Source organism: Sus scrofa, chromosome 8 (assembly GCF_054392235.1).
Source record: "Sus scrofa isolate SSC_HxYL_T2T_F1_AM1 chromosome 8, Sscrofa_HxYL_maternal_Yorkshire_Landrace_v2.0, whole genome shotgun sequence".
NCBI classification, from domain to species: domain Eukaryota; kingdom Metazoa; phylum Chordata; class Mammalia; order Artiodactyla; family Suidae; genus Sus; species Sus scrofa.
The window spans coordinates 929,675-941,977 of record NC_139390.1 but is presented as its reverse complement, the minus strand read 5'-3'; the positions used below and the strand labels follow the sequence as shown (position 1 = coordinate 941,977).

Genomic DNA, 12,303 nt, shown 5'->3' with positions numbered 1-12,303 from the left:
CCCTGGCTGCTGTGGCGGGGCCGCGCTCACGGGCGTCCCCTCTCTCAAGGCGAAGGAGGCCCAGGTGAAAGCGGCCGAGGTGGAGGGCGAGCAGGTGGACAACAAGGCCAAGCTGGAGGCCACGCTGCAGGAGGAGGAGGCCATCCGGCAGGAGCACCGGGAGAAGGAGCTGCAGAGGCTCTCGCAGGCGGCGGTGAGCGGCTCTGCGCGGCTGGGGCCGGTCTGAGGGGCGGGTGGGCAGGCGGCCCTGCGGGCCACGGGCAGTGAGCGGGCCGCCGTCTTTGGCTGGGGTGCCAGGCAGCGCAGGCGGCTGGCTCAACCCAAGGCGGATGCTGGAGGCCCTGACGGCTTCATGGAGGGTCTCCGTGGCCGGTCAGTGCTGGCGCAGATGCAGGAGCCTCGGGGTCGCGCCTGGCCCATCCTGCGCGCGTGTGCCTCTGGCCAGCGGACCTGTGCTGGCGTGGACATCCGGGAAGGCGGCTGCTCTGATGGCGGTGCTGAGCCGGCAGCGGCCTTGCGTTTCAGAAGGAAGCGGAGCCCGAAGTGTTGGCAGAAGCTGCCCCTGGGGGGCCGGCGGCTGAGCGGCAGCCAGAAGTGCCCGGCGTGATCCTGCCGACAGAGGCCCTGAGGGACGCCGCGCCTGTGCTGGAAGGCCTGAAGGTAACAGCGCTGCCCACCGGAGGGAGCAGCGTCGAGCGTGCAGGAGGGACGAGCCTGCCGCCAGCAGGCCTGCAGCCTGGCTACTTAGGGTGACCAGGGACGGTCGTGGGACCAGGAGTGAGGCCACAGGTCGGACATGTTCCTGGGAGACCTGATGTGGAAGGGCGAGCCGGGCTTGGCCCGAGAGCCTGGAGGCTGAGGCGCCCACATGGAGGGCGCCCGGGGAGGCTGTGGTGGTCCCTCCCAGAGGCCGGCTGTGCCGTCCCCGTCCCCAGTGCCCTGCGCTGGGGAGCCCTGGGGTGCTCGCTTCTGGCAGCCTCGCCGTCCTGGTGGTAGCCCTGGCTCCCCTGGAGGCCTGGAGGCGCCTTCTGCCTTGGAGCCGCAGGGCCCTGGAGCGGGCAGCACGAGGGCCGGGCTGCTCTTGCAGGCGTGCTGGGTGGAGGACATGCTCACTGGACAGATGGCAGCATCCATTTGGCAGTTGGATGGCAGATATACGTCTGGGGATTCTCGGAGCGGGTGGGGGCCCGGGGTCCTCGGCATTGAGAGGTCGGGGTGGTGAGGCCTTGGGGTTCCCCCGGGGGTCGAGCATGTTGACACCTGGGTGGAGGGATGGGCTTTGTCAGATGTGCTGAGGGCCAGGTGGAAGCGGCCTGAGGGTTGACCCCTGATGGACAGCATGGTGGAGGGCAAGCCCTGCTGTAGGGTCTCAGGAGCGGGAGGGTGCCAGCCTCCTCCAGGCCTGTGGGAAGGGAGGGCCCCTGGGGAGGGCACGGGGGCGCTGGGCATCAGAGAGGAGTCAGGCTGTCTACGTGAGAAGAGAAGCAGGAGCACTGGGGCTCTTCTGAAGCGGGCTGTGGGCTGCAGAGGCGGCATGGGGAGGGTGGGCCGCGATGGAAGGGCTGTGTAGCTCAGGATGAGCCTGGGGCACCTCTGTTTCACCCCCATAAAGGCCCTGGCCTGTGGGGAGGCCACCCTGAAACACGGCCCAGGAGACAGTCAAAGAGTAGCACACGGTGTCAATGACATGAGGGTGGCAGGAACAGGGACCCGGGAGCCTGGCCCACCTGGGCTCGAAGAGGGACCCTGGGAAGGGTCAGGGACCAAGGTAGTGGGGTCGCTTCAAAGGCGGTATGGGGCCAGGAAGCTCAGAAGCGGGCCTGGTCAGGCCCAAAGAGCGTGGTTCTGGGGGCAGGGATCACCCATCAGCAGTGGTGCCCGGACGGTTGGCTGTCTCCAGGGAAACAGATGCATCCCACTTCCAGCGGATTCAACTTTAGATGCGAAAGGACGTTCAGACTCTCAGGAGAGCTGTGAGCTAAGGATTGCCAAGGGCGTCTTAGCAAGAGGCACAGGCCTTTAAAAACCAAGAGCCTTGCTTGTTGCAAAGTTGCCACGAAATGCGGGAGCAGCAGTTTCCCGTTGGCAGCGCAGGCCTGGGGCTCGTCAGTCCTGCCCACGTCTCTCATACCGAGAACCCGAATAGCTCCAGGCAAGCGGGTTCGGCCAGACCCCTGTGGCTTCAGGGGTGAAGGTCCGGACTGGGGGGCACGAACACGTCCTGCTCTGCAGCCTCAGCAGCACGCTGGAGAGAAGGGAGGGTCCTGAGAAGAGCCCACCTGACACCGAAGCCAGATGGACACGGGCCCTCGAGACAGGCCCGCTCCCGGACACAGGAGCCGCTCCCTCTCAAGCCCCCAGCCAACGAGCGGCCACTCCTCTGCTGCAGGGATGCTGCGTCCGGGCCTCTGGGTTTGTCCGGGGTGCAGATGCAGTCGGTGTGACGCCCGCCTTAGCAGACCCCAGGGGAGCAACTGTTCCATCTTCTCAGCGGGTGCACAGAAAGCCCCCGACAGACTCCGGAGCTGCTTTTGAACCAGTGGAGGTTTCCCTTCTAGAGCAGCGCCTGCAGTCAGGCGACGCCCAGGGGTGGGGCCGCCAAGACCTTGCGCTCGCCCGGCCCAGCACTGGCCTGAGGTTCTGGCAGGAGGACGGTTAAGAAAAACCCAAGCTCTCGTCGTCGTGAGGCTCCGTGTTCCCAGGCGACGTGGGCGTCTGAGGTGAACTGCACTTCTCTGTGCTGGCGTGAGGGCTCCGACTGGAGCTCAGAGCAGCGTGTCGCACGGCAGCCCCCAGACGAACTTCTTAGGCATAACTTGGAAAATAGGGGCCAAGACGTGTGCAGCTCCAGGACCGGTGCGGACGCCGCTGCACGTTGCTGAGGTCGATGAACAGCACTAAGTCGAGGAGAGCGTCCCTGGGCGCCGACGGGCACTTGAGGTTGGTGTGGTGGGAACACGGGCGTTCCCGTCCGCGCCCAGCGGGTGAGGAACCCGGCTAGCATCCACGAGTTCGCAGCTTCAGCTTCAGTCTCTGGCCTTGCTCAGTGGGCTAGGGATCTGGCGTCGCTGTGCCCATGGCTGTGGGGCAGGCCGGCAGCTGCAGCCCCAGTTTGACCCCTAGCCTGGGAACCTCCATGCCATGTGTGGGGCCCTAAAAAAGAAATGCAGATTCATTGCAAGACTCGTGTGGACATTCAGAGGACCTGAAATGGGCAAGACAGCAGACGAGCGAGTTTGGCTTCGGCCCTGAGTGGAGCATTCTCGGCTGGCGGTCAGCAGGAAGGACGACCGCACTCCACGCGGCTGATCTGAGCGTGGGGCCCCCGGAAGTCGCTCAGCATATCCTGGGCCAGAGTTGGTCGTGTGGGGAGGGCTTGGGCACGAGCAACGTTGGGGCCGCCGGTGCCTCTGTTGGGGGGGCCCCCGATGGTTCCCACCTGTCCGGCGGGGGGCCTTGGAGGGGGTGCACGCGTGGGCAAGCCTTCAGGGAGCAGGCGGGCGAGTCCCCTCGTCGCGGTTGGTTGTGCTTGTTTTCTTACCAGGAAGAGGAGATCACTCAGGAGGAGATTGACCTACTCAGCGACGCCTGCTCGAAACTGAAGGAGCAGAAGAAATCCTTGACCAAGGAGAAGGAGGAGCTGGAGCTGCTGAAGGAGGACGTCCAGGACTACAGCCAGGTGCGCGGGGCCGCGGGGGCGGCGCGGCTGGAGGACCGGCCGCCAGCCAGGGTCCGTGGAGCCTGCGTCCCGCAGGCCGAGCTGGTCGTGGGCGAGCACTGGGCGAAGTCACCCGTGCTCAGAGGCGCCTCCCCCCTGCGGGTGACGAGCACCCGCCCTTTTACTTGCTAAACCCTCGAAGGTATCAGGTGACTGTCTAGTCACGTGATGCGGGAGCCTGATTTCTCTTCGTGATTGCCCGAGACTTCTTTTTAGAAATAGTAGGGCTTTCTTTTTGAGATCGGTCAAAGTAATGTGCTCTTTTTTGCTCTTTGATGGCGTCTTGCATGGAACCCGGTGGTTGTCAGAAACAGCCTCGCTCTCCTCCCCGCCTCCCACCCTGCCCTGAGACACTTGCTCGTGGGCAGACCCTGACGGGGGGTTGAAGACGACGCTCCCCTTCCTTCCGTCCTACGTCCGTTCATTCCTCCTTTTAGGTGCTCCCCAGTGGCTCCGCAGGTCGAGGACCCGGCATTGTCACTGCTCTGGCCTGGGTTCAGTCCCTCACTTGAAATCTATCCCTTTAGGAGTTCCCGTCGTGGCGCAGTGGTTAACGAATCCGACTGGGAACCATGAGGTTGCGGGTTTGATCCCGGGCCTTGCTCAGTGGGTTAAGGATCCAGCGTTGCCGTGAGCTGTGGTGTAGGTCGCAGATGCGGCTCGGATCCCAAGTTGCTGTGGCTCTGGCATAGGCTGGCGGCTGCAGCTCAATTCGACCCCTAGCTTGGGAACCCCCATATGTCGCGGGAGCGGCCCAAGAAATGGGAAAAAGACAAAAAAATAGTAAATAAGTACATAAATAAAAAGCAGGAAGAAAGTTGGAGTCAGAACAGGGTCCATTTCCTTTGCTGCAAAAGCAGTGTTTGAGTTTGCAAAGATAAGAACACATCCACACGGGAGATTCGAATACGCCTGCGACTCTGTGGCTGGAGTTAGTGGGTCTGCCCCACGCACAGCCTGGCCCTTCCTGCTCTGGAGCCGTAGCTTATGTTAATGCAGTTATAATTTTATTAGGACCTGCAGGAGATCAAGAAGGAACTTTCAAAGACTGGCAGAGAAATATACGTGGAAGAGTCTAAAGCCAGCAAGAGGCTGACGAAGCGGGTACAGCAGATGATCGGACAGATGGACGGGCTGCTGGCCCAGCTGGAGGCCAGTCAGGAGGCCGGCAGGCTGGGCCTGGCCGCCGAGGGCTCGCCTGCGGGGTGAGTGTGGGCCCCGGGAGGCCGCAGCCTTCCTCGCTCCGGAGCCCACTTCTCAGCCTTGGGGACCAAGCACTGCGCCCTCTGACCTGGCGGCACCAGCCAGAGCCCAGCCAGTCCCACCTCTCTGTGAGGTCTTCCCTGCACACGTGTGTGTGTCTCTCTCTCACACGCACACGCCTGTGCTTCAGCACCATCAGTCCTCATCTGCAGGACCACAGCTGTGGCTTGCCTGCGCCCCGTTTCCACCGTAGCCCACACTTTGCTCCAGGCCGCCATCAAGCTGGCCCTTCCACAGCGTACCTGGGATCCGAGCTCCCTGGGAACCCTGGCTGCGCCCGCCCCTCCTCCCCCACCCCACTCAGCCCCCCTGGGTGCCTGTCGCCTCAGCTCCTCAGGCCCTCTTGCCCCTCCCTCCTGCTGAGCGCCCTGGGCCCAGCCAGGCCCTCGGGACCGGCTCTGCCCGGGGGCGGGGGGGTTAGGGGGTCCCAGACGCCTGGGAAGGAGGTGGCCAGGTGAGTGCGTCACCCCCAGGCAGTGACACTCAGCACTGATGGGAGCCAGGCCCCCTCATTTTGAGCCCCGGTGTCCAGGGCTGGGCGGGCTGGCTGCAGGGCCTCTGCTGTCCTCGTTTCAGGCCCTCCCCCAAGGCAAGGTCAGTGTCCCCTCTGGGGTCGACCTGCTGTGCTCTGTGGGTGCAGACAGGCCCGAGGACCCCATGTAGCAGGGGTGGGGCTCTGTCCTTGTCCCCGTTGGCAAGGCCGGCCTTGCTTGGGGGGCCCCGGATGGAGTGGTGCCTGCTGTTTCTGTGTCCGAGTCGGCCGGGTGTTGCCAGAGGAAGGGGCAGGGGAGCCCTGGGTGGGAGGGGCCGCGGGGGCCGTGAGGCCAGGGGTGCAGCCAGCCAGCCGCGTGCTGCCGTGTCCCCAGGGAGACGGTCATCAGCGTCGCCGAGCTCATCAGCGCCATGAAGCAGATCAGGCACATTCCCGAGAGCAAGCTCATCAGCCTGGCCGCGGCCCTGGATGAGAACCGGGACGGCAAGATCAACATCGACGACCTGGTCAAGGTGGGCGGCGCTTGCCTCCTGGCCTCCGCCCGGGAGCCCCGGGCCCTCGCTTTGCACGCCCCGCCTGGAGGCCCTGCCCTCCGGCCGGCCTCCGCAGCCGGTCCCGGCCTCTCGGGGCCCTGGCCGGGTCTGGGGCGACGGGGCGTCGGCAGCCCCAGGAGAGGAGCCGCAGGACGCTGGTGGGTGTGGGGGCCGAGAGGGTCCCTGGGGCCGAGAGGGCGGGCAGCTTCGAGACCTGGAGTGGGCTCCTCCTCGTCAAGAAGTCTGAGCTCCCGTGTGGGCACCTTCCTGCAGCAAAGGCTGGGGGCCGAGCCCACGTCCCCGCCCCTTCCTGAGGCCCCCCTGTGACATCCCGGCACACTCCGCCCTGAGCAGGGGCCGGAGTCGCAGCCTGGCCGAGCTGTTGGGGCCCCTTGCCCGCGTTCCCCAGCGGCACGAGGCCCGCCTGCCACCCGCCGCTGGCACGGCTGCCTTCGTCCTCCCGTTCTCCGGGCTCCCTCCTAACCTGGTGTCTTCTAGCCGGGCCTGGGGCTTTGGAGCCTGTTGGCTCCTGGGGGTGGGTGGGGGTCCGGTCCTCAGAAGACCCGGGGCCCCTGGGGGTTCGGTGCAGCGTGCGCGTGCCTCGGCGCGGCCCGTCCCCCGCCGTGGTCAGCGGGGGGGCACTGCGCCGCGGGGCAGAGCCACCCCTGAGTCCCTGCGCCCTCCCGTGTGTGCAGGTGATCGAGCTGGTGGACAAGGAAGACATTCACATCTCCACCAGCCAGGTGGCCGAGATCGTGGCCCTGCTGGAGAAGGAGGGGAAGGTGGAGGCCAAGGCCAAGGAGAAGGCCAAGGAGCAGGAGGCGGCCGAGGTGAAGAACTAGCGCCAGCCCGGCTGGCGGGCACCTCAGTGGCCAGGGCGCCTGCCTCCGTCCAGCCACAGTGACCCTGAGGAGAGGGATTGCTTTGAAGTGGTTCTTAGAGACAGATCTAATATTTTGTCTGGAATAAATCGGAAGCTTCATAATCAAGTAATTTTTAATTTTCATCATTCCACGAAGATTCAGTCGGCCTGGGCCGCCGCGCCCCCAGGAGCCCTCACCGGATTCCCCGGGCGGCGCCGCTGCCACCACCGCCGTCCAGCGGGGGTCGTGACCCTGCCCGGGCCGCGGCCGCGAGGAGAGAGGACCGGCCGCCTGGACTCCGCGTCCCTGGAGCCCTCGGTGTGCGGGCGGGGCCGCGCCGGCTCCGCGGGCCCGGGTGGCCCCTCCGCCGGTGAGGAAGCGCGTCCGTCCGTCCGTCCGTCCGTCCCCGTGGCCTCCGGAGACGCACTTCCCGGGCAAGAGCGTCGCCATCTCCCACAAGCCCTTCCCACGCGAGCATGCAGGCTCCTCCCTGATTTTCCTTTGGTTTTCTCAGCGAGTCTCTGAACCCGTGAACGCTCAGGACTCCCTCCCGCGCTGGTCGGGCCCCTCCGAGGAAAGGAACGCGAGTTGTCAGCTTTGTCGTGCGCTTGTCGTGCTGTCGCGGAGGTTTCGCCCCCCACCTGAGGCATGTGGACGTCCCGGGGATCCGATCTGAGCCGCAGCCGTGACCGCACCACAGCTAGAGTCACACCGGATCCTCTAACCCACCGCTCGGGCCGGGGCTCGGACCCGAGCCGCCACCCGCTGCGCCACAGCGGGAGCTCCCGTCGGCAGGGCCGAGCGGCCCGAGGCGCCGCGTCTCACCGCCCCCGTGGGTGTCCGGGGTGGATCTCCCTGTGTCGGCAGTCGGCTGGGCCCTGGCTGCTCTGCGGCAGGAGACCCTCCGAGTGCCCGCGTCGCCTCCCCGCTTTGAGGGGCCCGCGAGGCCCGGCCCCCCTGCGTGCAGTGTGGCAGCTCGGGCCGCTGCTGCCCTGCCTTGTCAGGCTCCTCCGAAGGCCGCGGTCAGAGAGAGGCCGGACCTGAGAGCGGCCAGCTTAGCCGAGAGAGGACGAGGACGGAGGGGCAGCTCTGAGATTACGTGAAACCGCTCAGCCGCTGAAGACGAGACTTGACAAGATAGGAGCGAGGTTCTGTGTTCTCAGACGCAGCCTTTACATGGAACAGCCGCTGTCTGAAGGGGTCTGGTTCACCTGTTGAAGAGGCAGGTCCCGGATGCTTGGTTGCGGTTAGTGAGGTATCTCGCGCTTAGCGGGCCGGCCTGGTCGTCAGCCGGGCGAGGGCTTTGCTGGTGAGCTGGGTGGCAGCAGCGGCTCCCGGCTCCGGCCTCCCCTCGCGGCCACGGCCAGGCCCTCTCGGTGTCCCCCAGCTCTGGAGCTGCCCTCCCAGAACCCATCTTCTCGGCGAGACCAGCTCCGGCGGGACCCTCCTTCGGCTTCTGTGACGTCGGCTTCCCTCTTCGCTGCTTTCACGGCCGTGGACTTTATGTGTCACAGGGGTAACGAGTGGTGGCTCCGAAACCAGAGCTTCCGTGTCCGAGCCGCGGGGAGCAGCCGTCGGGTGGCCGAGCGCCTCCCTGCGCTTTCTCGGGAGGGCGCCTGTGTCCTCAGCAGCAGAGATGCTGGGCCGGCTCGAAAGCGGGTTGGGAATCCTTGGCGTGTCTCCACCTGCACTCCACGCGACGCCCACTTTCTTATCAGGGACTCAGAAAGTGGGCGCGTCGCTCCGAGTCCCTTTGGAAACATCAGAGTCCGGACTCTTTAGAAACGAGGGCGCCTTGTAACTTGTGAAGAGTAACTCCAGGTAGTGCTGCTCCCAGCAGGGCCCCGGGGCCGGCCGCCGGCTCCGTCTGCGTGTTCTCCAGGGGCCCTGGGGCCGGCGTCGCCGCGGGCTGTGTGTCAACGCCTTTTTTAGAAATAGTGTTTTTATTAAAATATCAAATTAATGTTCCCATAACAGCCCAAGCGAGATGCCTGAACCAGACGACACCAGCCGTCAGGGTGGGAAAGGCAGAGTTGTCTGGCCTGGCAGCAGGAGGGGTGGCGAGGGGGCCTCGGGTCTGGACAGGCTGTCTCGTGGCCGGACTCCAGAAGGAGCCGCGCCTTCCAGCCCTCAGCCCCGGCCCCAGTGTGCCCTGCCTGTCCCCTCAGACCGCGCGTGACTAGACACGGTCTGTTGTCAGCAGGTTTAATAAATACTGTCTCGGTGACCTGTCTGCCCTGCTGGTTAGTTGGTTCGGGTTGGTGAGGCAGCTGCTGCCTGACCCAGCCCTCGGCTCCCCGCAGCCTTCTGTGGACACCTTGGGCCTGGGCGCGTCCCTGGGTGGCCTGGGCTGGGACCCTGGCCGAGGGGTCCCCCAGGAGGGTAGAATCTGTCCTGAAAGACTCTCAGGGCCCTAGGGACAGGGTGGCATTGCCCAAGGGCCGTGCCCTCCATTGTCTCAGGGTCCCCAGCCAAGCCTGGGCAGGGCTTGAGAGCCATTGCAGGGCTGGCCCCCGGCACATGTCCCTGGGCTCCTGCTGGAGGCTGAACAGGACACGCACCACGTCCCACCTCCACCCTCCCAGCCCTCCTGCCTGCCTTGGGGGCTCTGGGGGCTCCTCCCACCCTCGCTGAGTCTGGGGACTGCCCTCTCCTGTCTCCTTGAGCCTGACCTTGACCGCTGAGTCTGCCCCACGGCTTCTGAGTGCTGCCTGTGGCCCCTGGCCCATGTGAAGAGAGATGATTTCTGTGGGTGCAGGTGTGGGAGGGGGCTCATGCAGTGGACGAATATGGCCACTCCCTGGGACCCTCCTGGGGGTAGGAGGGCAGGGGCCACGTGGGCCTGCGGGCGGCAGTGGTGCCCCAGGACCCGAGGCCCGGGCTGGAGCCCCCTTCTCGCTTCCATGGTTCAGACGGCCACATACAGGGGGCGCTGGGGCTCCGGCAGGACTGCCCGGGGACGGGGTGGGGGCAAGGATGGCTTATAGAGGTGGGGCTGCAGTCCAGGGACCCCACAGCCAACCTAGAGGGACCCTTCTGGCTAAAGTGATACAGAATGAGTATCAAAAACGTGAAGACAGGAGCTCCCATCGTGGCTCAGCAGAAATGAACCAGACTAGGATCCGTGAGGACGCAGGTTCAATCCCTGGCCTCACTCAGTGGGTGAAGCATCTGGCATCGCCATGAGCTGTGCTGTAGGTCACAGATGCAGCTTGCATCTGATGTTGCTGTGGCTCTGGCGTAGACTGGTGGCTACAGCTCCGATTCGACCCCTAACCTGGGAAACGTCCATATGCCATGGGTGCAGCCCTAAAAAGCAAAGCAAACAGTGAAGACAAAATCAACCGTAAACAAGAACCCACACACCCAGGTGACCCTCAGACTCCGTCCCTGTGGTGGGGAGTGTCCGTGGGAGCAGGCGACTGACAGGGGAGAGCCAGGGCCACCTGTTTTCCCAGGAGCAGGAGCCCATCCCAGGAGGCTCCCCAGGGGGATTCAGCTGAAGCTGGAGCCCACCTTCCTGCAGGGCCACCCGGGGAAAGGCCACCCTGCGGTCATGGGGACAGTGAGATGGGGTGACAGTGAGGTGGGGAGCTGGGTGCAAGGGCCGCTGGCTGTGTGCCCCAGGCACTGCCCAAGGCTTAGCCAGGGAGGTCTGAGGAGCCACCAGGAGCCACCAGCGTGGCCGTGGCTGCCCCCATCCAAAAGCCACACATGGGGAGGGACGGCCAGATGGGATCCTGCTTGAAAACCTCCTTCGACCATGGTGGGGTGACTGGGTGCCTTCCATTTCAGTGGGGCACACCTCTTTACATGTGGTGACGCCCCCGAAGACTGGGGCCCGGACGGAAACAGCGTGACCAAGTATTATCCACGCAGCCGCCTGTGGAAGAGGGCACCACGGGGTGGGTGTCCAGGCGGGGCGGGTGGGCAAGCAGGCAGCCCCCGCCAGTGGCAACGAGATGCCTAAGGCCAGGGCCCCAGGACAGAGGCACAGACACACAAACCAGGCGAGTCACCCCTGGCAGGAGAGAGAAGGCGAGGTCTGAGAACGGGGGCCTCTGGACCCTCTCCGGCTTGTTTCCTAAGCCCTGCTGCGGCCCCAACCAGGCCTGGGCCGGACCCCACGGATTCTGGGGCTCAGCGGCCGGTGGAGGCTGAGCCAGGTGGGCGAGGGCCAGTGCCAGCGGTCAAGGCGGGGCCACGGGTGGAGGCGCGGCCCAGGGAGGTTCCTGCGCGGGTGGACCGAGCTGCTCCACTGTCTCGGGCCCCCACCTGCCCCCCTGGGCCTGTTCCTCTCCAGCCAGCGCCCCGCCCGCGCTCCCCACCCGGCCGCCCGGCTCCCAACAGCTGTGACCCTCGGTATCCAGAGCGCGCCGGCAAGGGGCACAGCCGGAATAGAGCCCCGCTGGCGCTAGAGGGCGCCCCTGGGCCGCGCTGCACCCGACCCGGCCGCCTTCCCTTCCCGTCGCTGGACACAAACATGGGGTCTCTGGCGGGGGGGGGGGGGGTGCTGAAAGTGCTTCCGGGGGGGGGGTCAGGTTTTGGTTGGCACTGTTATCCAGAACCGAGCCCCTAGCACCTTCTGGTCTCTGGGAAGAGACCACAGAAACGCCCTCACCTGGAAGGTGAGTCCAGTACGGCGATAAGGGGAGTGAGTTTTGCAGAAACCGCAGTACAAGTTCACACCGCCGAGGGGCTGGTTCAAGATGGTGAGAAAGGAGGGCTGTAGGAAGGGGCGTCAGGCCACAAAGCGGCGGCAAGTTGGGGAGGGACAGCTGGGTTCCAGGGAGAACACGAGAAAGTCTGCATGGCCACCTGTCCCTGAATCCACCGTCTCCCCATCTGACCCGGAAATGACTGCCTCCTCCAGGAAGTTTCCCCAGACTTCCTCCCTCCACGGCTGGGGGCGATCTGGAACACGTGGGTCCAGATCTTGTCACTGGGCCTGTGGTAGCAAGGGGGGGGGGGCACTGGAGGGGCCCAAGGGGGGTGCCTGGCCTGTGGGAGGGAGGGAAGCTGGCCAGGAGCAGGACTGTGGCCAGTAGTGCAGACACTTGAATCAAGGGACCAGGGGTGTCCACGGGGCTCTGTTGGGGGGGGGTTGCCCCATGGAGAAACCGCTCCCTCCCCACTGACTGGGAAGGCAGGTAAGAGGGGGGCGCGATGTGGCGGGGCTTGGACGCATCCTGTCCAAGCCGGAGACCTAGGCTAGACACCCCTGGAGAACACGAGGCCCAGGCAGCCTGTCCAGTTCACAGCCCCCGCCCCACCACTGCTCCAGCAGCAACTAGGGCTCCCTCCCTCCTCGGGGGACGGGGAGGGGGGATGGTGGCAGGGGGGAGGCGGGCAGATGACAGAACTTGCCCCAGCTGGGCAGGGAGGACATGGGAGCTGTCCGGATTCCAGGACAGGAGATAAGTTAAGCACGGA

General features: G+C 65.4%; 1 protein-coding gene across 3 annotated transcripts in view; it reads left to right on the top strand.

The window, feature by feature from the left end:
• LETM1 (leucine zipper and EF-hand containing transmembrane protein 1) overlaps positions 1-9,097 on the top strand; it is a 28,325-nt gene extending 19,228 nt beyond the window's left edge. Inside the window, exons 9-14 of one of the 3 annotated variants that reach the window (XM_013978459.3) lie at positions 50-193; positions 529-660; positions 3,545-3,679; positions 4,733-4,923; positions 5,848-5,986; positions 6,703-9,097. In XM_013978459.3, the coding sequence (XP_013833913.2) occupies positions 50-193; positions 529-660; positions 3,545-3,679; positions 4,733-4,923; positions 5,848-5,986; positions 6,703-6,849 (888 nt within the window). In that variant the 3' untranslated portion in view covers positions 6,850-9,097. 3 annotated transcript variants of the gene reach the window in all.
• The last annotated feature ends 3,206 nt before the right edge of the window (positions 9,098-12,303 follow it).